The sequence below is a fragment of the Schistocerca piceifrons genome, chromosome X (assembly GCF_021461385.2).
Source record: "Schistocerca piceifrons isolate TAMUIC-IGC-003096 chromosome X, iqSchPice1.1, whole genome shotgun sequence".
NCBI lineage: Eukaryota > Metazoa > Arthropoda > Insecta > Orthoptera > Acrididae > Schistocerca > Schistocerca piceifrons.
Genome location: NC_060149.1, coordinates 107,334,373 through 107,362,183, shown reverse-complemented (window position 1 = coordinate 107,362,183; position 27,811 = coordinate 107,334,373). Strand labels below are relative to the sequence as shown.

Here is a 27,811-nt window from a genome sequence, read left to right as displayed (position 1 = left end):
TATATTGTGAAGCAGTATTCAGAATGCCCAACTCCTTAAACATGTGTCTACAAGATGATAATGGGTGAGCACCACATATTATTGTTACAGCACATTTTTGTGCAATGAAGACATTCCTTCTCAAAGATGAGTTACCTCAAAACATTATTCCATATGACTATACTGAAAAAATATGCAACATACGTCAAATTACTGATTTCTCTCTCCCAAGATCTGCAACGATTCTAAGAGCAAATGTGGCTGAAATAAGTTGTTTTAGACATTCCAAAATGTGTTTTCCATTCAAATTCTCATTAATATGGGCCCCTATTTGTTGTAGAATTGTTGTATTCATTAGAAAAACACACACACACACACACACACACACACACACACACACACACACACACACACAGAGAGAGAGAGAGAGAGAGAGAGAGAGAGAGAGAGAGAGAGAGAGAGAGAATACAATGAGAATGTGTAACAATATTTAATAGCTGATAAGATCGCTTCCTTGCCAATTTCTGTACAATGAAGACTAAATTTTGAATGAGAAATGTAGCTTTGGAACAGCACTGTGTAGAAAAGGTTATGTATATTCTGTATTGAGCAGGCAGATGGTAGTCTTCAGATTTCAAGTTATGGTGTGTCATTACAAAACAGTTTACAGTGACCATGAAACCAAAGGGCAAAACCCCAACATGGCTGTTGCTTCATTACAGAAGCCATAATATATTCTAGTGTGACATGTCTGTGTTACTCTGGACTTACGCGAAAAAAGTATATGCGCTCGGCAAGCTTCTGAAGTCTGCCCAAAACCACATCGGCAAATGTTTTTCCAGGTATACTCAGAAATGAGATTCCACGGTGACAGTTGCAATCGTCGCGATCACCTTTACCTTTGTATAAAGTAACAATGTTGGCATCGTGCATGTCTTGCGGCATGGTACCCTCAGCCCAACATTTCAGTAAGAGGTTGAAAAGCAGCAGAAAAACTGGCTTAAGTTTTACAATTTCTGTGCAGATGTTGTCTTTGCCAGGGCTCTTCCTATATTTGAGCTGTGTTATTGTTCTTTGAAGCTCCTCCATAGTAGGCATGAAATTCAAGTCATGGTAAGGTGTCATCTGAGGAATTTCATCCATTGCGTTTGGACTAATGTTGATGAGATGTGAGTAGAGGCTGGAGTAACGTTCTACCCAAAGGTGCAATTGACAATTTTAATCTGTAATGACTTTTTCATCTATTTCCTTGAGTGGTACACTCTTCTTTGAATGCCCAAGCACACACCACCAATGTTGCCAGCATTGAAACACTCATGTATGCCAGTGCAAAGTTACTCCCAATAGGAGTTGACATAGTTACGGACAGTGCATTGAACAGCTGCCTTTGCTTTGCTTAGCTCCCTGCATGTAGAATTGCATGGGTTTTTATGCCAGATGACAGTGGCCTGATGCTGAGCTTCAAGGAGAGGTTTCAGGACATTTATGTTCTCGATGAACCAATCCTGGGATTTTGCTTCCAGATTACCGATCACATTTCCAGCCATAAAGGTAAGAAGTGATTTTATCTTCTGGCAGTCTTCAGAAATAGGAGCGGCTGGGTCCCAGGGATCCACCTCTTTTCATGCCTTGTCACTAAATACCTCTACTGCAGCAGTGTTTCTTGTTAGGCAAAGATTAATTTTTGTTTTGCAAGGTGTCCTGGCAGAGTGAAACATTTTAGTGACGAAGTGCACTTTTGTTGCTACTAGTGCATGATCCGTGTCACAGTCTGCTCTAAGGAAAGAATGTGTATGAAGAAAGTAATACAGATCTTTCGTTTTAGTTAGAACAGGATCTAATTGGTGCCAATGTTTTGAGTGGAAGTGCATCCAGGAAACCTTGTGGTCCAGTTTGCCTTTAAAGTATTTATTGGCGACACACAACTGATATTTTGCACAGAGTTCAAGCAACCGTTGACTATTTTCATTAATCATGCCCACTCTGTGTTTGCCTAAGCAGTCAGGCCCAGTGGCAAAATCACTACCAATACTAGTGTTGAAATCGCCAAGGATGCAAAGACGGTCCACAGAGTGCACTCCTTGTACATCACTGAGTTGTTCATAAAACTGATCCTTGGCTTCTGCAGCTGAGTTATGTGTTGGTGCTTATACAGATATCAGTGTCAGTGGTCCACTATTTGTTGTGAAATGCAGTGAGAATGTGTTCTGAGATCCCAATCGGGTTTTTGGTACAACACAGCAAGTCATTGCACACAGGAAAAGCGATTCCGTGCTGTATGGGGCTAGCAACATCTTTGCCCTTCCAGAAGAAAGTGTAGTTTTTTTCCCATATTGAGCATTCTTCTGTTAGCCTGGTTTCCTGCAGTGCTGAGTCTGACTAGCTCTAAGTCAATAGCAGCCATTTTGCGTAGCTCTTGCAAGCTTCCACAGGTGTCCAGGAAGCCTCGCAGCATAGTGCGGATGTTCCATGTACTAATGCGAAATGAAATATCTTCACTTTTTATTTTATTTTTTATTTTTTTACTTTTGTAGTAGCGGTGCCGAATATTATGATGAAAACTTCTAGCAGTGCTAGTGTTCCATACACCCAGTGGAACAATTGACACCAGGCCGGGCCAGTCCCTAACCGACTGCAGGCTGCTCAGCGTGAAGCATGCAGTTACTGGCCAGTAGACCCACGATGGCTCCTCCCATTGTCAATCGTGACCCGTGGCGGCTGCTGCTACACCCATTAGAGCGAGTTTATGACTGATAACTGCTGCTATCCGTGTTCTTCTCACTTGGATGGAGTGTCCTCTCCACGGATGCTACTGCGCCTGGGACACAGATTTTAGGTGACAGTGAGCTTGCCCACTACTCGTGCCACCCTCTCACCCTAGATGACTCGTTCCACAGGAGCAAAAATACGCGACGTGCAGAGTCAGGTTAGCTGCAGGCGATTGCCGCTCATTTCTGGTTGGACTGTACTCATGCACCCAGAAATGATTCATATGACTTTGATTTCCCAGTGCAAAACTGTCTTTCTGAGAGTAACAGAGTCATTGTATTCTGGTGGCCTACAATGGAGATTGTTTGGATCAAAATGTAGTAAGGTGTGTCAGGGTAAAGAATCTTGTATGTGCAGGGTTAATTGAGGTGGGGTTCAGAGTTGTATTACAGTCAAGGAAAATGGAGAAAATTGGTTTAAGAAGTAGTGATGGGCAAATGGCTGAAAAGAAAGTGAGACGTATAATGTACATCTACATACATACTTTGCAAGCAACTGTATGGTGTGTGATGTAGGGCACTTTGTGCCGGTATTAGTCATTTTGTTTGAAGATGCCATTATGGCCTTACCACTTTAGGACATGGTGTAAAAAAAGATCTGAGTATGGTCATTACGGACTGAAACCAGTCATCGTCTAAACAATTCATATTGTGGTCTAAGACTGGAATAAAAAAATTTCCTTTCCTGTTCCACTCGCAAATAGAGTGAGGGGAAAAACGACCATCCATATGCCTTGGTATGAATCCTAATTTCCCTTGCATTATGTTCATTGTCCTTATGCGAAATGTGCATTGGCTGCAGTAGGGTCATTCTACATTCAGCTTCAAATGCCAGTTCTCTAAAGTTTCTCAGAGCACAAACTTTTTTTATATTCCAGACATCTGTAGCTGTTGAAGGGCATGTTAGGAAGAAATCCACTAACAGCTGGTAGAATTGTTATTTATTAAAACACCGTCTGGTTTTGCAGCCTAAAGCTGCATCATCAAGTGCAACAACATAAAAAGATTATAGACACAAACATTGGTCCTAGTTAAAATTTACTATTCAGTGAATGTCATCAATACAATGATGACTGAAAGGCAACGAAGATGTGCTCATTCATTTAGGACAAAATGCTGTTGGTAGGTGCAGCTTACGGTTATGGAGCCATGTTTTAAATTTTCCTGCATCAGTGACGGCAGGGTAACCTGGTGTTAAACAAATTACAACCAGTCCACACAAACAACAAAGAGAGACGCTAGTAAAAGCACCCTGCACAAACGACAGAGACTCAAGAGTGTGTCTTTTTGTTGTTCGTGTGGGCCGCTTTTAGTTTGCCCAACACCAGGTTGTCCTGCCACACACTGTGGCGGGCCAATTTTAAAACATGGCTCTGTAACCACAAGTTTCACTTAACAGTATTTTGTCCTAAATGAATGGAGCACATCTTCTCTTTATTACTTTCTGCTCAGCATAGTATTTACAATATTCACTGAAAAGTAAATTTTGGCGAGGAGTGATGGATACGCCTATGATCTTTCAACTGTGTTGCACTTGATGATGCAGCTTTAGGCTGCAAAACCAGCTGTGTTTTAATAAACATTAGTTTTACCACCTGTAAGCAGAATTCTTCCTAATATCACGTTTCTCGATAGTGTTCCTCGAAAAGAACGTAGCCTTCACTCAGGTCTTCCCATTTGAGTTCCCGTACCATTTCTGTAATACTTGAGCATTGATTGAACCTACTGCTAACAAATCCAGCAGCCTGTCTCTGAATTGTTTCAGTGTCTTCCTTTAATCTGACCTGGTGGGATCCCAAGCACCTGAGCAGTACTCAAGAATGGGTTGCACTAGTGTTCGGTATGTGGTTGCCTTTACAGATGAATCCTGAAATTCTCTCAATAAAGTGAAGTCAGCAATTTGCCTTCCTCACTACAGTCCTTACATGCTCATTCTATTTCCTAATGCTTTGCAGTGTTACACCAGATATTTAATCAACATGACTGTGTCAAATATCACACTACTAATGCTGTACTCAAACAGTACAGACATTGTTTTTCCTATTCATCTGCATTAACTTAAGTTATTCTATCCTTGGAACCAGTGCCATTCATCACACCAACTATAAATTTTATGTAAGTCATTTTGTATCCTCCTACGGTCACTCAACTATGACATCTTCTCATACTCCACAGAATCAATAGCAAACAGCTGCAGATTACTCCTCACTATGGTCATCAGATCATTGATGTATATAGAAAATAATAACAGTCCAATCACATTTCCCTGGGGCACTCCTGTTGATACCCTTGTCTCTGATGAGCACTCGCAGTTGAGGACAACATGCTGTGTCCCATTACTTAGAGGCTTCCTTTGAGCCACATGCACATCTGGAAACCTAACCCATATGCTCATACCTTTGTTAAGTCACGTTGGGGCACCGGTTCAAACACTTTTTGAGATCTAAGAATATGGAATCTGCCTTTTGTCCTTCATTCTTTGTTCACACGATATCATACGAGAAAAGGGCAAGCTGAGTTTTGCGTGAGTGGTTCTTTCTAAAACAGTGCTGATTTGTGAACAGAAGCTTTTCTGTCTCGAGGAACTTTATTATATTCAAACTGAGAATATATTCAAGAAACGCAAACTGACCTCAAGGATATCGATGTGTAATTTTGCAGGTCACTTCTTTCATCCTTCTTATATACAGAGGTTACCTGCACTTTTTTCCAGCCACTTGGGACTTTGTGCTAGGTAAGAGATTCATGATATATGTGAGCTAAGTAAGGGACCAATGCCATAAAGTACTCTTTGTAAAACTGCATTGAGATTCCATCCAGACCTGGTGACTTATTTGTTGTCAACTCTTTTAGTTGCTTTTCTTGTACTAGAGATGTCTATTACTATGTCTTCCATATGGGAGTCTGTGCAATGGTCAAATGATAGTATGTTTGTATGATCCTTTGTATGGTACTTTCCTAGACTGCTTGATTGATTTATTAACCTTAGTAACCATGGTCGCCAAGATATCATGGTCGCTGGTCCCTGTTTCTATACTGACACCACTGATAATGTAAGGCCTGTTTGTTGTTACATTTCTAAATATTTCCATTGTGTGTAGGCTGTCGAACTAGCTGCTGAAGATGGTTTTTGGAAAACATGTTCAAAAGCACTTCACAAGACTGCCTGTCCATACTTCAATGAATCTATAGATGTCCCAGTCCATTCTCGGTTGGTTAAAGTTGTCTGCAATTAATATTGCATCGTCCATGCTACTGATCATAGTTTTTCTTAGACTGTCTGTAAAACTTTCATGGCATCATCGGGTAACTTTTATGGCGGAATGGAGTGGCTGATAAAAACATCCAACAATTAACTTATTTCACGTAGACCAATTGTACATTATACACATCCAGATAACTTCAAAGTCACACTCAAAATCGACCTCACAAGAGACCATAGTTTTGTTGACTGCAATGGACACTCCCCCTCCTGTGGCATCTAATCTGTCTTTCCGATATATGTTCCATGACTTGCAAAATATTTTGGAGCTTTCCACTTCAGGTTTCAGCCACCTCTCGGTCCTGAGAATAATTTGAGTGAGACAAATTTCCTAGAGGGCAGTAAATTTGGGAACCTTATTACAAATACTTTAAAGATTTACTGATAAAATTTTGACTTTCTGAATGTGGTCTGATTTCACTATTTGGGTGTCAACGAGCGAGAGCTGCTTCTTTTGTGTAGTGCACCCCTGACCTATCAAGAGGAGTCTTACAACTCTCCACCCGATAATGCAGGTCCAGAAATCTGCAGCCAAGACCATCACACAGTCAATAAATCGTTTGGTTGAGACCCTTCACTTGGCTGTAAACCATGGGACCCCAATTAATTCTGGGAACAAGACTGCGAATTGCGAGCTCTGCTTGCATCCCTTGCATGAGGCCAGCGGACTTTTATCATTTCCTCTAGCCACCCATATGAACTGAGGATGACGTCGGAACCCAAGCGACAGGCATCATTGGTGCCGATTTGAGCCACAACATGCCGACAGCTGCACTCGGCACACTTGATAGCCGCATGCGAGGCTTCCTCCACATCTTGGATGAGGCCTACCAGAAGACTTACAGATTGCACCGTGACAAGAACAGTGACACAACTCAGAAATGCAATACTTGAGAAAAATTGATTATATATCCATATTACTGTTCTGTAAAATATAATGGAATTAACTATCAAAAATTCTTACTTGAAATCAAAAGGAAAGCTTACGCAATTTCACTGTGAGTTTTATAGAATTCTCTAAGTTGATTTTTCTCAGGTTCTGGGTTTTGTCACTGTTCTTGCCGCCATGCGATATATAAGGGGCATTCAAAAAGAAACAAGCTGGAGGCATAATTACAGAAACCAGTACCTGTATGTTAGAAGTATTGACCCTGGCTGTTAAGACACTTGTTCCACTGTGACACAAGGCAGTGAATGGCTGTCTCATAAAATTCCCGGGACTGCGATGTTAACCAGTTCCACACGTACAGCTGGACATTGTCGTCTGAGGTGAATTGTTTGCCCCTCAGAGCCCTTTTAAGGGGACCAAAAATGGCGTAATCACAGGGAGAGAGAAACGGACTGCATGGAGGGTGGCCAAGAACCTTTCATTTGAATGTCTGCAGGAGTGCTGTAACTGTGTTGGCCATATGAGGCTTTGTATTGTTTTGTAGCAGTATTGTAAGGTGCTTAAAAAAGTTATTAGGAAGGCAAAAAGTATGTGGTATGCAGATAGAATAGCTAAGTCTCAGGATAAAATTAAAACCATATGGTTAGTCATAAAGGAAGTGGCTGGTCTGCAGAGACAGGTTGAGGATATAGAATCAGTGCGTAGTGGGAATGTCCGTGTTACTGATAAGTCGCATGTATGTACAGTATTTAATAATCACTTTCTGAATATAGCAGGTGAACTAAATAGAAACCTAGTCCCAACAGGGAATCATATAGCGCTCGTAGAAAAAAAGTGTTCCGAGACGGTTACCTGAAATGCTCCTCCATGATACTGACAAGAGGGAGATTGAGTTAATAATTAAATCACTAAAGACCAAGAACTCTCATGGATATGATGGGGTATCTAGCAGAATACTGAAGTATTTTTCCATGTATGTTAGCCCAGTACTTAGCCATATCTGTAACTTTTCCTTTAGGAGTGGTCGGTTTCCTGACCGATTAAAGTACTCGGTAGTGAAGCCACTTTATAAAACGGGAGACAGGGATAATGTTGATAATTATAGACCTATTTCTATGCCATCGGTGTTTGCTAAAGTTATTGAGAGGGTTGTACAGGGTGTTTCAAAAATGACCGGTATATTTGAAACGGCAATAAAAACTAAACGAGCAGCGATAGAAATACACCGTTTGTTGCAATATGCTTGGGACAACAGTACATTTTCAGGCAGACAAACTTTCGAAATTACAGTAGTTACAATTTTCAACAACAGATGGCGCTGCAAGTGATGTGAAAGATATAGAAGACAACGCAGTCTGTGGGTGCGCCATTCTGTACGTCGTCTTTCTGCTGTAAGCGTGTGCTGTTCACAAAGTGCAAGTGTGCTGTAGACAACATGGTTTATTCCTTAGAACAGAGGATTTTTCTGGTGTTGGAATTCCACCGCCTAGAACACAGTGTTGTTGCAACAAGACGAAATTTTCAACGGAGGTTTAATGTAACCAAAGGACCGAAAAGCGATACAATAAAGGATCTCTTTGAAAAATTTCAACGGACTGGGAACGTGACGGATGAACGTGCTGGAAAGGTAGGGCGACCGCGTACGGCAACCACAGAGGGCAACGCGCAGCTAGTGCAGCAGGTGATCCAACAGCGGCCTCGGGTTTCCGTTCGCCGTGTTGCAGCTGCGGTCCAAATGACGCCAACGTCCACGTATCGTCTCATGCGCCAGAGTTTACACCTCTATCCATACAAAATTCAAACGCGGCAACCCCTCAGCGCCGCTACCATTGCTGCACGAGAGACATTCGCTAACGATATAGTGCACAGGATTGATGACAGCGATATGCATGTGGGCAGCATTTGGTTTACTGGCGAAGCTTATTTTTACCTGGATGGCTTCGTCAATAAACAGAACTGGCGCATATGGGGAACCGAAAAGCCCCATGTTGCAGTCCCATCATCCCTGCATCCTCAAAAAGTACTGGTCTGGGCCGCCATTTCTTCCAAAGGAATCATTGGCCCATTTTTCAGATCCAAAACGATTACTGCATCACGCTATCTGGACATTCTTCGTGAATTTGTGGCGGTACAAACTGCCTTAGATGACACTGCGAACACCTCGTGGTTTATGCAAGATGGTGCCCGGCCACATCGCACGTCCGACGTCTTTAATTTCCTGAATGAATATTTCGATAATCGTGTGATTGCTTTGGGCTATCCGAAACATACAGGAAGCGGCGTGGATTGGCCTCCCTATTCGCCAGACATGAACCCCTGTGACTTCTTTCTGTGGGGACACTTGAAAGACCAGGTGTACCGCCAGAATCCAGAAACAATTGAACAGCTGAAGCAGTACATCTCATCTGCATGTGAAGCCATTCCGCCAGACACGTTGTCAAAGGTTTCGGGTAATTTCATTCAGAGACTACGCCATATTATTGCTACGCATGGTGGATATGTGGAAAATATCGTACTATAGAGTTTCCCAGACCGCAGCGCCATCTGTTGTTGAAAATTGTAACTACTGTAATTTCGAAAGTTTGTCTGCCTGAAAATATACTGTTGTCCCAAGCATATTGCAACAAACAGTGTATTTCTATCGCTGCTCGTTTAGTTTTTATTGCCGTTTCAAATATACCGGTCATTTTTGAAACACCCTGTATATACAAGGTTACTGCAGCATTTAAATTCACATAATTTGCTGTCAAATGTACAGTTTGATTTTAGAAATGGCTTAACAACTGAAAATGCTATAGTCTCTTTTCTCTGTGAGGTTTTGGACGGATTAAATAAAAGGTTGCGAACGTTAGGTGTTTTCTTTGATTTAACGAAGGCTTTTGACTGTGTTGACCACAAAATATTACTGCAGAAGTTGGAACATTATGGAGTAAGGGGAGTAGCTTACAATTGGTTCGCCTCTTACTTTAAGAACTGAAAGCAGAAGGTAATTCTCCGCAATATTGAGAGTGGTAATGATGTTCAGTCCCAATGGGACACTGTTAAATGGGGCGTTCCCCAAGGATCGGTGCTGGGGCCACTGCTGTTTCTTATTTATATAAATGATATGCCTTCTAGTATTACAGGTGATTCAAAAATATTTCTGTTTGCTGATGGCACCAGCTTGGTAGTGAAGGATCTTGTGTGTAATATTGAAACATTATCAAATAATGTAGTTTATGAAATAAGTTTGTGGCTTGTGGAAAATAATTCGATGCTAAATCACAGTAAGACTCAGTTTTTACAGTTTCTAACTCACAATTCAACAAGAACTGATATTTTAATCAGACAGAATGGGCATGTTATAAGCGAGACGGAGCAGTTCAAGTTCCCAGGCGTATGGATAGATAGTAAGCTGTTGTGGAAAGCCCATGTTCAGGATCTTGTTCAGAAACTAAATGCCGCTTTATTTACCATTAGAACAGTATCTGAAATAAGTGACATTTCAACACGAAAAGTAGTCTACTTCGCATATTTTCATACGCTTATGTCATATGGTATTATTTTTTGAGGTAATTCTTCTGATTCAAAAAGGCTATTTTTGGCTCAAAAACGGGCTGTTCGAGCTATGTGTGGTGTAAGTTCGAGAACCTCTTGTAGACCCCTATTCAATAGTCTGAGAATTCTGACATTGCCCTCACAGTGCATATTTTCTTTAATGTCGTTTGCTGTTAGCAATATTAGCTTATTCCCAAGAGTTAGCAGCTTTCACTCAGTTAATACTAGGCAGAAATCAAATCTGCATGTGGAATGCACTTCCTTGACTCTTGTGCAGAAAGGAGAGCAGTATTCTGCTGCATCCATTTTCAATAAGCTACCACAAGAACTCAAAAATCTTAGCAGTGGCCCAAACGCTTTTAAGTCTAAACTGAAGAGTTTCCTCATGGCTCACTCCTTCTATTCTGTCGAGGAGCTCCTGGAAGAGCTAAAAAATTAAGCACATTCCAGTGTTACATTCTTGATTTTCTTTATTTAAACTAACAACGTGTCGCCTGAATATGTTTCTTATATTTCATTTTATCTGTTTCTAATATCGTGTTATAATTTCATGTATTGACTCGTTCCATGACCATGGAGACTTCTCCTTAATGTGGTCCCACGGAACAATAAATAAATAAATAAATAAATAAATAAATGACCCAACATGTGAGATTGCCTGGTCGTTTTGATTTGATCACTTGGCGAAGGGTGGTCAAGGTTTGTGAGTAATGTTGGGTATTCACTGTTGTCCCATGCTGCAGGAAGTGAATCAGAAGGGGGTAATTTTGGTCAAAGAAGAATGTCAGCATAGTGGCAAACGATTCACCTTGGACGACGACGTCCAGCTGTAAGTGCGGAACTGGTTCACATTGCAGCCTTGGGAATTTTATGAGACAGCCATTCACTGCCTTGTGTCTCAGTGAGACGAGTGTCTCAACAGCCAGGGTCAATACCTCTGATATACAGGTACTGGTTTCTGTAATTATGCTTCCAGCTTGTTTCTTTTAGAACGCCCCGTATAATAAACCAGAGTTGTGTTATGTGAAAATGGGCATAAATTTGAAGCCATGAGTATATAAGGAACGAATTGCTGACCAAAACAAAGAAAAGATAACATTGATGGGAAGATAAATATGGCAAAGAACAGGTAGAAAAGAACAGAAATAAAATGGTCTTTAGGAAGCAAGGTAGGTTGGAGAAATGTCGGTCATCTAAGAGTAATAAGAGAAGCAAAGAATGCTTATATACTATGAAAAGAAATAAATCATGTCTAGGGAGGAGAAAAGTGCCAGAGAAGCAAAATATAAGGAAAAAGATAATACTTAATGAGATTATGGAAAATTAAAATGAAAGAACTACAGGTAACCAAGCGGGCCAATGGAAACAAAGCTTTCAGTGCATAGGAGACAGTGTGAGCAAAAGCAAAAGAAAATACTCTGACTTAAAATATGGAGTCATTGCAAAAAATACTGCAAGCCAGTTTTGAAACAAGGAAAGGATAAAATCTGGTGCTCCCTCCCCACATGTGACTGTAGTTTGCTTATTTCGGTGAACATGGTGCACAGAACTCCTAAAACTCTGTAGAGCTTAAATGTTGTTGCAAGAAACACAACAGAAATTAGTGAACCTGGTGCACAGAACTCTTAAAACTCTGTAGAGCTTAAATATTGTTGCAAGAAACACAACAGAAATTAGTCCAAAAATTTAGGAACCATTGACTTGGGCTAAAGTATTCTACTGTTAAATGATGCTACTGCAGTAAAAAAAAATCTGTGTTTGATTAGACTTTGTAAATGCATCTTTCTACTACATGAAACCATTCTGACAGAAAGAAAAGCTTTCTATTTGTTATATCTACTCGTAAAATTTGTTGAGTCTATTTACATTACATTGAGTGCAATGCCTGTTTCGACAATTGGGGGGGGGGGGGGGGTTGGGATATACTAGACATGGTGTACACCTGAATAGGAGAGGGAAAGATAGGTTGGGTTAGCTTCTTGCCAATAATATACATGGATCCACCACCAAACAAAGCAAAATCCCAGTGGTTGTAAGTGTCAGGGAGGTGCCCTTTTTAGATTCAATTCTGGATTCAGACAGTCAGTTTTGAAAGACATCAGAATAACACAAGAGCCCCACATAATGCTTAAGAAGGCACAGAAAAGTAAGGTTAACTTATTTCATCAAAATATTAGAGCATTGAGTAATAAGATAGAAGAGTTTCTTTTCTGTTTCGAAAATTTAGAGAGCTCTAACCACAGGGTTAGACAAGTTACATATAAAAGATTACACTTACTCGTGTAGAATTAAAGCAATAAAATGAGGAGTTGTTACATATATTAATACAGAACACAAGTTCAAAAACATGGAGGCACATAGATTTTGTAGTGATCAGCACGTAGAAGTCTTGTCTTGTGCATTAATGCAGGAAAATAGTTCAATTTTAATTGTAACTGTATATAGATACCCATTGGGAAATTTGGAACTGTTTATGAGTAATCTGGATTCCTTACTGTGCTATCTGTCAGACAGCATAACGCAATAAGTAGTCTGTGGGGATTTCAGTTTAGTTTTTTCTAAAGGATTCTGATGGGGAAAAATGATTTCCAAACCTTATTTGGATCCTACAATTTGATCTCATTAATTAACTTCCTAACATGGGTGGATGAAGATAGTAGAACTGTGATTGACAATGCTTTCTTTGGTGAAGCTCAAAGAAAAAAAATAACCATATCCAGTAAAAAATGCTCTCTTAAATCATGATGCACAGTTAGTTAGAATGAAATTTAACCTATTATTTGATAAATTTATACAGTTATTTGGAAATAGCTATCTGCATAAGCTAATCCTAAATTACATTAAACTGGCATGTGGAAAACCATGGATCACTAGAGGCACTGAAGTATATCTTAAAAGGAAAAAGGAAATGCTTATGTTGGCAAGAACAAATAGAGATACTGTAATAGTTGTACATACAAAAAATACTCAAAATTACTAAGAAAGATTATTAAAAAATCAAAGAACATACACAATATGCTAGAAATCAGTAATTCTGACAACAGACTTAAGGCTATATGGAATATAAGGAAACAAGATATATGAAAACCAACCACAGAGTAAGATAACATCATTTTAAACTAAATGGAAAGGCTATAAATGATGTGTCACAAGTAGCAAATGCATTTAATAATCGTTTCATAAATATAGCAGGAAGTATAGGTGCAAACAGTTCAAGAGAGAAATCGTAGCAGTATGTTAAAAACTGTAACTCCATAAAATTCAGTCTTAAAAGTGTATCACCAACATCTCCTTCTGAAATCAAGAAAATTATAAGTTCTTTCAAAAATTAAATCTTGTCAGGTTTGTATGGTGTCTTCAATAGAGTACTAAAGATTTGTTCCCATATAATAAGCCCAGTGTTAACTGAAATATGTAATGTGATAGGACAGATGTCAATAACTACCGACCTGTTCCACTGCTGATGTCATTTTCCAAAATTTTCTAGAATAGGATCTCACCTGAGTAACAGTGATATCCTCAGCAAATCACAGTTTGGATTTCAGAAGGGTTACTATACTGAGAATGCCATTTACATGTTTACTCACCAAATTTTAAAAACATTAAATAATAAAATAGTGCTGGTTGGTATTTTTGTGACCTATCTAAGGCATTTGATTGTGTGAATTACAGTATTCTCCTAGATAAATTGACAAAAAATGGTTCAAATGGCTCAAAGCACTATGGGACTTAACAGCGGAGGCCATCAGTCCCCAAAACTTACAACTACTTAAACCTAACTAACCTACAGACATCACACACATCCTTGCCCGAGGCAGGATTCGAACCTGCGACCATAGTAGCTGCATGGTTCCCTACTGAAGTGCCTAGAACTGCTCGGCCACCACAGCCGGCTATAAATTGACATTTTATGTGGTTGATTGTATAGCCAGCCAATAGATAATGTCATATCCAACCAAAAGAATTAGTAAGTAAACCAGTTAGTAAGTAAACCAATGTACTCTGAGGACATTTATTCTGACTGGAGAGAAATAATGTATGGGGCTCCCCAAGGCTCAGGCTTAGGTTCATTGCTGTTCCTCATGTATGTAAACGATCTTCAATCTAGTATAAAAGGAGGAGAATTAGTTCTTTTTGCAGATGATGCTAGTATTGTAATCATTGTAAGCATATATAAAACAACAGAAGAAATGGTAGACATTGTTCTTAGAAGTATCATTGACTGGTTTTCTGTGAATGGTCGCAACCTCAGTTTTAAAAAGATGCAACATATTCGGTTCTGCACATCTAGGGTTACTACACCAATGATGATGTAACACAGTGTGATGAAATAATAAATATGTTGGAAACTTCAAAATTTGTAGGGTTCCATATTGATGAGAATTTAAATTGGAAAAACAAACTGAGAAAGTTTCTCCTTGACAACTCCTATTCCCTAGAAGAATTTCTATTATTGTTGTGTAAAAGGTCGTGGCTAGGATTTACTAACTCATATTGTATATTTAAAAAAATCTTATAAATGTTCAGTATGTAACTGTATTTATAAATAAATTGGTGATGTGAATGTAAAATGACTGAGTTCACATAATTGTGATTTATCATGCAAAATGATCTACAGAACATGAAACAAACAAACTTAAAATGTCAGACATGCTGAAGTCTTCTTTTCAAAACTTCATTTATGCCTTACTTAATATATATTTGTGTACCGTTACCCTTTCCCTTCATTACTTCAGTGTGTTCGAGTTGTCCATTATCTTGTAAATGTTCTTGTAAATGTGTACACTGGACGAAAATAAGATGGTGAGAACATTTTATTTGAATTGAGTGTGGCTGTCGTTACCAGATGTATTGGGATACTCCATCCTTATAGTATAAAGAACTACATGACCCTAATTATTCATGACATCATTAGAGTATAAGATCCACTACAATGAAGACATTAACATTCACCATGGATGACCCACTAGTCAACTGTAGCTACTTTTTCAGCTGAATCAGCAGAAAATGCTGGGAACAAGTCAGAAACATTAAGCAAACCTTCAGTGACTAGCATAATATTAAAAGTTGTTAAGGGAATTTTAAATGTAACTAACACGACAATGAGACAGTCTTTGGTTCCATGGGATATGAAAACATAAGACACCACCACAGGTTCTTATGTTGAGGTCTTGTGGTAGGGGATAATTGCCTTAACTGGGCTTGAAACGTCTGTATTTCTTACTTGAAACCACTTCTTCTGCTTTGTCATGGGAAGCGTGGATGCTGTGAGCCTTTTTGTGTATGAAGCACTGTACAAGTTGGTTGTGACTGATTGCACTTGCGGGGAGGTATTTTTTGTGGCATTTGCTGGATCCATTGAGCTAGCAGCTGATAGTGGGCCACTCGTATACAATGTATATCCATCCATATATCAATAAAAAGAAAGAAATTATCAAATAGAATGATGAGAGTTCATAGGAGAAGGAATGACCAAGCTTGATTTGATTAATGATTCTGAAAATTTTCTGGTAAGAGCTTGGCCATCTACTTTGTTTGATTTGGACCTAGCCATACATTTGGAAGATGTAGACGCACCTATTCACGATGAAGAAATGTTCTTCTTAAAACAGATGGATGTCCAAATGACATTCCTCAGTATTTACCCCAGAGATTTTTCACCCGTTTACTACGTCAGTATAACAGTAAACTTCTTTGATACATGGAGGAAGTGTGTATGTTCTACAGTGTTAAGTATCGATAATGCAACTTCCCTTCTATGAACGTCATTGATATAATGGAACTCTTCTTTTCCTTACAGAAATAAGCCTCACATTAACCATTTTTACTTAACCATTTAAGGATCATTGCTAATGCCAGGTACAAGAGTAATTAATTTTATCAATAAACCATAACTGACCGAAAATGTTTCTCAAATAATCAATGTGCACAGTTGCTTCCAGAATGTAAATGAAATTTATATGACAAAATACTATTCTGCTTTCTTTATATTGTAAATTATTAAACATAAGTGGTGATAAATTGATTTCATTGCTTTGTTATTGTTGTGGATAAATGGAACAATACTGTAATTTACAAGTTATGTTCCTGTCAGTTTCAGGATAGGAATAAACTTACTTGTGTGTGACTGACAATTGGTCAGAATTGTTTTATTTTAACCGCTCCCAAAAATTTAAAAATCTGCCAATAAAACAATAAAACCAACTACATTTAATTATTAAAATTTAATTAACATACAGAATGTTACATAGTTAGCCTTAAACAAATGAAGAACAGCCATCGTCTTTATTGAAGGCAGCTATTTACTATAACAAGAATTTATTTTATTAATGTTGTGTTTTAACTTTTCTTGCAATATAAAAACACAGCTAAATAACATTTACACTTCCAGAAAAAAAACTTTCAAGTTGATGTAGAAATGTAAGGACTGTAAAGTACAATTTGCCAGTTTTTGTAAGCGTGCAGAAATGTGAAGATCGTCGCTAATTTCTCGCATGTTTTCTCTCCTAAATTATTTATTAATTTTGACCAAACAAGCCCTTAGGTGAAGAAGATTCTCTCAGTGGATGCAGTGGTGGCAGGGCAAGAAAAGAGGCAATAATAAAGTAGCTGTAAGACTGGGTTAGTTGTTTGAATAAATTTATAATAGGAATTTAAATTGAATTATTTAATTGTCAATATGAAAAAAAAATTTTAAAAAAACAACAGTACCCATAAACACCCAATTTTTCCCACTAGGTTGGTGTTTCACATACCTGGATTTTTCTCAACCATGCAATAAGGGTATTTGACTGTTTTCTGGAAATTGTCTTAAATGATTAATTATGTCATTCTATGCTCCTAACACGCTTTTTTTCCTTTTTGAATTTCAGTATTCTTTTATGAAAATGAAATTCAAATAATTTAAACACCTGCTAAAACGCTCCATTCGAGTCATGATGCCTGTGACATCACTGGCTAGCTCACTGCTCCTACTATCGTAATGCTAATTAACAGTGATGTCTTGTTTTGAAATTTATGTTTTGGGGGGAAATAGGTTACAAAAATAGTGTGTAGTATCATACTGTACAAATACATCTAAATTCCTGTAAAGTTGTTTTTGAGTGTCCAAGAGAATAAGAAGATACGTAAAATGTGGTTGCGCTGTACTAGCGAATTGCCACCATGTTGACGCACAAGTTCACTAACTTAATTAAAAGTGTCTGGCACTGTGAAGTTAACATTAACTTATCTCAAAGATATGCTCTCGCGCTGTTACAACGAAAGATAGTGTCGTTCAGCAAAATTAAACTCTTAGTGAAAATTGTCGTTTTACCTAACTACACTTTAATTATTCCGTAGCTCAGTTTTTAGAATGGTAAACCATTAAATGTTATAAGACAATGTTCATAGACCACTGGTTCGAGTCTAACCCAAAAGAACATTTTAACTTATTTGTAAAACAACTCGACAGTCCTCTCATATGAAAACAAAATCACAATTAAAAAACTTCACCACATGAATCAGAAACAGGATATTATTGTGTTTTCCTTGCTGTTTACATGCACATGCATTTGCAATTGCTGTCCACACACATCATGTTCAACAAGACATTTTCTAGTTAATTTAACCACACACTTTTTACTTTATTAGAAGCAATGTTTTTATCTTCATACTGTTTAGCTAGGATCCTTATTGTTTAAACTTTTGAGGTTTCATCATCTTACATACAGATGAAGTAAATCTGCTTCAGAAGCTAACATTAGTTTACACTCACAAACATCACAACCTTTACATTTGTGTCACTTGCGTGTTGTACGCACTTTTTATCTGTCTGTATATCCACATAGTACTACACCTCGTTGTACTGTGGAAGTCTGATGATATCTGCACTACTAGTAATGATTTCCAAAATGTGATGTTTGGTCCCAAATTAAATGCACTTATCCTCTGTTGTCCATTTCTCAGACTTGGACTAATGTGAAACTATATATGTTACATCCCATGATTGAAACAACTACTTCAATCAGTTCGTGCTAACATTATTTTCATACAGGGTGAGGCAGTGAAATGGCACGATTTCGACTCTGGCTGATGGGCGCAGTGGGGGGCTATGGAAGTGCGGGAAACGACCTTGAGCGTATAGACAGGTGGAAATTTCAGCAGTCATGAAGCATTGATCAAGCGCGCAACGTGCGTTTGCTGTAAAAGCATATTATAAAAACACGGATTGTGTGGTTGGTGTCCAATGCGCTTTCCATATTGAGTTTAATCTACCACCACGGTCTCCCATGCCATCAAGGAAAGCTATCCTCTTTGGGTGAAAAACTTTGAAGCCACTGTAAGCACGTCGAAGAAAATAGGTGGTAGTGAAAAAACAATCCGGACCCCAGAGAACAATGATCGTGTGCATGTTGCATTAGCACGAAGTCCGCAAAAATCAGCAAGGTGGCACAGCGCTGAACTTGGTCTCAGCAATCAATCAGTGAGACAGATTTTGAAGACTGACCTACACTATCATCCATACAAAATACAGATAGTGCAAACCCTAAAACCTAACAACTACAACCATCGCATAAACTTTTGCCAAGCGATGCTTAATGTTATCGGAAGAAATGGATAAAGAGTGCATAACTTACAGATGGGTGATGCACACTTTCACCTTAGTGGCTACGTCAGCAAGCTGAACTTCCGGTATTGGTCCGCAAATAACCCACGTGATTTTCATGAAAAACCTTTCCATTCTGAGAAAGCAACAGTTTGGTGTGCAATATCTTCTTGTGGAGTTGTGGGACCTTATTTTTTTTTTTTTTTTTTTTTTTTTTTTTTTAAAGATGTGCATGGTAACGCAGTAACGGTAAACTCTGAACATTATTCTGACATGTTGGCAACTTTTGGTCTGCCTGAAATTGTTCAGTATGATCCAGATGAAGAAACATTCTTCCAGCAAGATGGTGCAGCAAGCCATACCGCTAATGTCTCAATCAATTTGCTTAAACTCGCATTTCTAGAATGGCTAATCAGAAAGAATGGTGATATCCCTTGGGCTGCCCGTTTGCCAGATTTGACCGCCCCAGACTTCTTTCTTTGGGGCTATAAAAAAAAGGGGGGGGGGGCTCTAAACACTATGGGACGTAACATCTGAGGTCATCAGTCTCCTAGAACTTAGAACTACTTAAACCTAACTAACTTACAGACATCACACACATCCATGCCTGAGTTAGGATTCGAACCTGCGACAGTAACAGTCGCGCGGTTCCAGACTGAAGCGCCTAGAACCGCTTGGCCACAGCAGCCAGCTTTGGGGCTATCTGAAATGCAAAGTCGTCGAGGAAAGTCCACCAAGAACAAAAGATGATCTGAAGGAGCGAATCTGGCAGGAAATTAACAACATTACGTTGCAGATGCTACAGAACGTCATGGGCGGATTTAATCTTTGACAATGTGTGCAAAACCAAGGACGCCTCCTTACTGACACCATATTAAAAAAATGATTGTTTTTAACATTAATTTACACTCATGTACTTAAGATTCATGTTGAAGTAATTATACTCTTTTTGTAAATATATTATTGGTGATTTTTTCAAAACTGTGCGGTTTCACTGCCTCAGTCTGTATTTTATGTAAAACTTTTAAAAATATAAGACCCTTCAGGGATTCAAACATTTGATCTCTTTCACTGCAGTCAAATGTGCTATCCATTGCACTATGGAACGCCTGATGGGTGCAGAAGCTCTACTAAGTGCCTTCTACACAGGAAATCAGTACTAAGATTTGCCGAGAATAATTTTGTTGTGTTGTGGTTCGAAGCTCATGACTGATAGTCCACAATCTAGTTATAATATATGGACCCATTTGCAAAAGTTCTAAAGTTCCTTAGTTTTGAGTGAGGTTAATGATGTTGCAGGGAGCAGCAGGGAAAAGAATGTCTGTTGTTGCACATATCACTGCTCTAAATCGGTGGAGCACCTACCTCTTTCCGTATGTGCTCACAACAGTAGCACGTGAACATTCGACCAGCTTCACCATTTTCGAGATACCCATTCACAGGCTTTGCATAATAATAATCTGCCCTTTGTCAAAGTGGCATATGTCTAAAATGGTTTTGGTAATAAATTTGTCATATTGTACTAACTGAAATCAGATGCAGCATTGAGACACTGATTGAGGTCTTCTGAGAGAGACACTGGTTTTCATTACTTGAAGAAGTAAAGCTTTGTACAGCTTAATTTGTGCTAAGATGCATTTTGTGCTACTAGCCATGTTGATTGGCCCAATTCATTGATGTTTTCACCACTGCAGTGATTTTTAGACTGCATTTTGGGTGGAGCAACAGCAGCATTCAAAATGAAGTCAATAAAATCTTTTCTAAAAGTATTACCCCTGTTGAATACATGGTCAAGTCCAAAAGGTGTCTTGGCACAGATAAAGCTATATAAAAAGTTGCTGGTTGCTGTGTTTCTTCAAAATTCATTCAATCCACAGCCACGGAGCTCAACCACGATTAACACAGACAAATTGACATTAATTTTAATTTTTTTGTATATAAGGTTAAGAACTGGTTAGTCATATTTAAATTTACACAGTAAATTTCTTGGAAGTTTGGCCAGTGATAGACAGAGACTGTGTGTCCCACAAGTATACATGCCTTCCATTCCTTCTAATTGGGTGTTCCGAGGACCAAGGTATTAACAGTAATGCAACTGCAAGTATGATGTACTTATACTTCAAAGATGCACCCTTCTCCTTTAAATACACAGAGAATGCATTGTGAAGGAGTCCAGCATGCTACACAAATAGCTCAAGAAGAAGTGACAGAGTTTTACAATCCTACATATAACACAGCATAAATCATTGGCTGGTCGGTGAATTCAGTTTACTAAAATGAAAGTATATTCAACCAATACCTACAAAAATGGTTGAGTAATGGAAAGAGGAGGAATACATCGAATGATATTTAAGAAGTCAGTGGCATAAAAATCTGTATGATTTCAAAAGAACCATAACTACTCTGTACTTAGAGAATATTTACTACATGTATTTCCTTCCACGATATGTGTTCCTACAAGTTAGTGTTATAAAGTGTTGGAGTAATAGCTACTTGTGTCGTATTATGAAGTATACAACTGATTACCAAAACAACTTGAACACCCATGTTTTTTAATAAATAATATTTATAAAACAGTGAGAATGATCTTTGTTTTTTGAATAAAGGAAGTATATTTTGCGGTATGTTAGGCAATAAATATTTGTCCAACCATCTGGTCAGAGAAGGGCGAAGGAAAATGGTTGTCCTTTCATACTTTCAACATAGGCAGATTGTTGGACTGTGTTTAGTTGGAACAAGTGCCCAACAGGTTGCCAGTGCATTCAAAGTATTGATAGAAAAAATATCAGTGGTGGTAATGGCATACACACCTCATGGAAAAACAGCATCAGCCAGTGGTGATAATGGACGATAACCAAACCTTAGTGACAGGAATTGCTCAAGATTAAAGACAGGCACAAAAAGTCATAAACTAACTTACAGTTAAGTGACGTGAGAGCTTTATTGACATTCAAACAATCTGTATCTGCAATCTGTGACCAAGACACGCAGACTGAAGAGCATATCTGGGTAGTGATGTATACATGTCTGATCATAACCAAGGATGTATTATTACAAGGCTAGTAAGTACCAAGGTCATGCATCATAAAGAAAGAGAATAATGTAGTGCAATAAGTCAAGAAGTTAACTTAGTGTGACAAGCTCAAAAGAAACTTGTCCAATGTACTGCCTTTTTTACCATTAAGCTTGTAGGTAGCAAAAGTTTAATGTCATTTTGTCAGTTATAGTCTTTCTCTCAAAGGCTGAATTATAGCGAAGTCCTCATTTGAGACATCAGTACCCCTTCAAACGGGGTGATTTCGGACAGTTTTGTTGTTATTTTGATTGTAACTTTGGTATATATTGTTAGATTAAATTGATTGTTATGGAAGTGGTCGGGTATATGTGTAACGAATAAAATATCCCAGAACCAGAAAGTGTATGTGTAGGTATATTTATTTGAGGCAGTTAAAGTGTTCAAAGTCACCTTATGAGTTGAGGTGATTTCGGACACGTGTATTTTTTAAATCTCTGTCCGAAGTTACAGTATATAGAGGGTGAATTCGGACAATTACTGCCCTTTTTTTTTAATCTACCTGCTTTTTATTTGATTTTGGTGACATTTTACACATTTTAAGGTAGTCCTTTGTTAAGAATAAGTGATACAGAATGGTGGTTTCATCATAGTTGATCATGTTGCTAGGTGGGAGATTTTCCAGCTTTGCCTTGGTGTGTAAGAAAAACATCTTAACAGTCTCTTTGTCCACTTCTGCACGAGTTTAATATTTCCGCTTAAGCGAACGGAAAGATCTTCTGACTGTTGCTTGAGGAATAAATGCACCCATACTTCTCTTGGCAAATTATTATGAAATTTCTTCTCTTTTTGGCCAGGTTTATCAAGGTAGCCTTTAACTAAATATCTAATACCCAATTTAGTGAAGGGAAATCGCCAATGTGCTCAAGATACCTTGCTTCAACATTTCTTCTTCTTCTTTATTTAGCACTGGCTGTCCTCCCCCCCCCCCCCCCCCCCCCCCAGCCCTTTTTTTTTTTTTTTTTTAAAGGGTTGATTATACCGTACAAATGACATGCTTTTCTGTACTATAATTTACCACTCTGAATATCACACGAACAGCTTTATCTAAAAGTTCCAGGTCATAATTACACCGTACTGTAGCACCTCTCCTGCTGTTATATGTTCTTGGCATTATCCGAAATCACCCCACACAGTACACGGTTTTACAAAAACCGTCATTATTTTATAACCTAGCACGAGAAACTCGACAAACTTGTACAGAAATTGTCACAATGCTGTTAGCTACGGAGCGCGTCGACAATTATGGTTACAATAACTTCCCGCTTGACTCAACAATAGAAAGTTTCCACTTTACGATGATGTGTGGATTTTTAACACTGAGACTGTTCGTCAATTATTCACGTAGGGAAACAAGTGACACAAAATAAAAGTTGTGGAAAGCGATAAATGCAATCTTGCGCTTAAAATAACGTGCACGGATGATAAAATAAGTAACTCTTTGTTTTTATGCAGGGGCCAAAGAGCAAATAAGCCATACTGTCTGATTTTGCCCCAGTGTCTGAAATCACCCCCGTTTGATGGTACACACTGCCGAGTTTCTCTAGGTGTGTCCTGATGGACTTCCAGAGTCTTTGCTGGCCCACCCAGTCTCCTCCTTTGGATATTGTGCAGCATTTGTGGCCAGTTTTTGATCAGAGAAGCCAGTCAAGGCTCCCTCCATTATTATTGCTGATGGAACTAAATATCTCATTGTTCATTCAGAATCTCACATATATAAAATTAATGTGGGGACAGTATGTGCCTATTTTGTGTTTAATTGTAGCTGTATGAGTGGCTAAATTCCATACTTCTCATATTTGAGGGGTTATCAGCATTTTGATAACCATAGGTAGTGTTGCACATGTTGCAATCAAGACACACTGTTCTACATGTCATGAACTTTTCAGTTCGCATTATCAACAAGAGTTTCTTGACGCTGTTGATGCATGTTGCTTACAAATAGTTGGGTTCCTCCTCCTGGCAGATATCATAGTACTCTTATGCAATATTATTTTATTCATAGCTGTTATTTTTCAGCAAATGTAGCATATATTTCAGAATAAAATTCAGTCATCAGTTGCACAGATATTTTTATTTTGGTTCACTGGTTTCAACAAATGAGTCGTCTTTAGAAGCCTACAAAATGACGTACCTTAGTTATACTTTTTATATATGCTCCTTGCTCGTGGTGCAACAGCTGGACATGTCCACAGATGTGATTCATTTACTGTAAATGATCAATCTGTTTTTACAGTAATCACATACAGTACATACATTTTTGAACATATCATGGTATAATGAATCTGTGAAGAAGTTGACATCTGCTATACCTATACTAGGTTAGTTTCTGTAATATGTTTCTTATACTTTACATAAATGTGTAGCCCTCTGTTGATTTATAAGACCCGAATTTTGTAGGCTTCTGAAGATGACAAATTAATTTGTCAAAACTGGTAAAGCAAAATAAAAATAGCTGTGCAACTTACGACAGAATGTTATTCTGAAGTCTTGTATGGTAACAAAATTGTGTCGCTGTAATGTAGTTTGTCAGAAGACTGCATAGTATTAGTGTGCATAAGTTTTATGCTGTGACCAGCAATCCCTTTTCTTGTATTGTGTATCTTGCAGAGATCTACATGCTCACAGACTTTACCAAAAGCCTAAAAAATTCTGTTGTATCATGAATGTGAACAACATGAACATGTTTGTGAAGTACGAGATAAATGGTAATAATACAGCTATTCTGCCAGTTGTAATCTACACATCATGTCTACTTACATAAATTAAAACTTTCTTGTTGCTGCAAGCACTCATTTTGCAAGTCCTTTGTTAGATTTCAAAGTGTGAATGTCCCAGTGCATGGACACTCATATTATTTGAAGGGTTATGAGTAAAGAATCTATGCATTTTCCCTTACTAACATTTCCTTTGAAAATTCTTTGCTTTAAGGAGGCAAATGTGTTTCAGCTTGAAAGGTGTCGTAGCTATTGAACTAATGGGAATCATGTCTGGGAGGGACTTGGCAGTAGTTGAAACGTTTGTTAGGTATTCCACATGAAATGCTGTGAAGTATACGGGAGGGGGATTATTTACACTGCATTATATTAAATTCATCTAATTGTATCCAAATTTCAAGAAAGTTATATAATTTTGGAATGTTTGTTGCGTTTTTATTTATTTATTTATTATTATTATTTTTTATTTCAGATGTGTGATCTGTATGGTGGAATTTAATGTGAATGACCCAGTACGATACCTGCCATGTATGCATATTTATCATGTTCAGTGCATTGACGATTGGTTAATGAGGAGTTTCACGTGTCCTTCATGTATGGAGCCTGTGGATGCAGCATTACTGACAAGTTACGAAACGAATAATTAATATTTATGTTTCTCTTGCTCAGAGCAGTGCTCCGTCTTGGAACTCTTTAGGGATGCTGCACCTCTGATGAAGAGGTGACTCCACAAGACTGACTGTTTTATTGTTTTTACAAGCATAAAGCAGATTTGAAATTTAGAACTGTGCTGTGATGTGAATATGAGGTAGTGCTAAGAAAGTTAATAATCAGGGTACTGATAATGTCTTTATACACAAGTATTCTGTTGCTTTCCTTCAGATCAATAGTTGGCTTATACATAATTAATAATGATAAATATGAATAATCATAATAATCATAACAATAATAATTATATTTTCACATTTTATGGTTATAAGTAAAAAAAATCGGTAACTTATATGTGAAATCAGAAAAATACAGAATTATGTCTGGTACATTTAGTGAAATAACAGGAGGTTCTAATACAGTTTTATGCTTGGACAAAATATCAATTTTTATGTGTATGTTAAAAAGTTATTTGTAAAAACATCACACACACACACACACACACACACACACACACACACACACACACACACACAATGGAATGGGGAAATTAAATGAATTATTTTACCAAAAAAGAAAAAGATTGGTGTTTTATATATCTTGAATAAGTATTGATGTATATTTGTCATTTAGTTGAAATGACGATATTGTGCTGTAAAATCTTCTTTTAGCAACATTTGTTATTACAGATTATTGAAAAAGGTGAGTAATCTAGAATATGTAATGGAAAGAAGGAGAAAGAATACTATTACTGTCAGTTACATAGCATGACAATGATCTTTGTAGTCACAACTAAACTGCTAATACCATGCATATCACCACCAATATGAAACGGTTTTGTCATATTGCATTATTGGGGAACAAATGGTATGTATGTATTTTTGTTTTGTGAAAAATCAATTTCAGTTCTCAACAGTCTCCATCAAGTGACTGCTAGCCACTATTAACTGAAAGGGAAAAATGTTACATAAGTCTCTGCAGAATAGTGATTGTGGTTACAGTAGCCTTCTCCGTTTATGGAAAGTGTGTGTCAAGTCATTATATTTAAATGCAGGAACAAAAATAAATCAGCTGAGATCTGTCAAGCTGTACTCAACAGTAGCTCCCTCACTAACTGGCTGGATAAATCAGTCCAAAGACTGGTGGAAAGTGAGGGCATACCACCTTCAGTAGGACCGGGTCTAGTAATGAACTGGAGTGTTCAAACTAACTTTAATGGTGAGGACCGCCATACCTTTCCACTGTTTCCAAGCAACAGAGTGCTTTACAAATTAATTGAAATCTCAGTTCACACAATTTCTTTGTCACAATGATTGATCTGTTAGAAGGCAGACTGTTACACTGAAGCTTCTGTAATTGAGGCAGAGTACTTTAATTTTTCATTTGACTTTATTGGTACCTGAGAAGTGGATTCAGGATGAAGTCATAATTTTATAATCTTGAGAAAAAGTGACACATAGCTTAAATTACATTATGATAATGACTTTGAAAAAAAAGAGGTCTTGACACCATTTTTTTTATTTTTACAGTTTTGTTTCCGAAGAGTAAATGGTGAGTCAATAGTTCAGTGTCAGTCTGCAGTACTTTTTTCTTATATTCCACACAGAGAAATCTGTATGGCTCTTTCAGTAGATCTTGTCTTACCAGTGTCATATTGTGTTAATGCACCTGATGTTCCAATTCCTGCTGTAGATAAGTGCCCTATATAGTTGGACTAGCTGATAACTCCTCTTGGCAAGGATAAATAAAAATTCCATCTGATACACACTAGTAGAAATGACATAGTGAAACAATGGTCTAACAGTTTTATTCACAAAAGTGCACTGGTCTTGTATGTTGTTGCTTGATTGAACACCACCACACTCACAAATGGCCATCAGTTACAAGGCAAACTCTGCTCACACCCAAAGCACAACTTGGAGTTGTTCATCCCTCCAGTTACATCTCTTCCATTACATGATTAGAGACATGCTGCATGATAATGGCCTGTGAGAGGAATCCTGGTGAACAGTACCATTGTTTTTAGTACAGCTTCTATCTAATATTTACTGATATTCTTAGTTGACACTGTACATGTAACATTGGTGCTAATTCATGCTGTAGTGATTGGGAGATAAGCTTTGATTGCTACCAGCAGAGGCATGAATTTTTGTACTCCTGTCATCCAGAACCAGTGTGACAAGTGTTGAGCACCTTCTTGGACAACTGACACCAACATGCATGAGTTGGTTTTCATGTCCCTTTTTTCCTTGGATGGAGGGCAGTCCCCAACTGTTTAATTATTGCAATATTCACACTGCAGAACTAGTAGCATAGAAAGATTTTGTAAGTAATTCACAACTGGTTTCAAT

General features: G+C 38.0%; 1 protein-coding gene across 2 annotated transcripts in view; it reads left to right on the top strand.

Annotated features, from left to right (window-relative positions):
* LOC124721822 (RING finger protein 11) overlaps positions 1–25,996 on the top strand; it is a 38,645-nt gene extending 12,649 nt beyond the window's left edge. For both annotated transcript variants that reach the window (XM_047246942.1, XM_047246943.1), the window contains one exon: positions 25,285–25,996. In XM_047246942.1, the coding sequence (XP_047102898.1) occupies positions 25,285–25,459 (175 nt within the window). In that variant the 3' untranslated portion in view covers positions 25,460–25,996. The remainder of the gene's footprint in view (positions 1–25,284) is intronic.
* Positions 25,997–27,811: the final 1,815 nt, after the last annotated feature.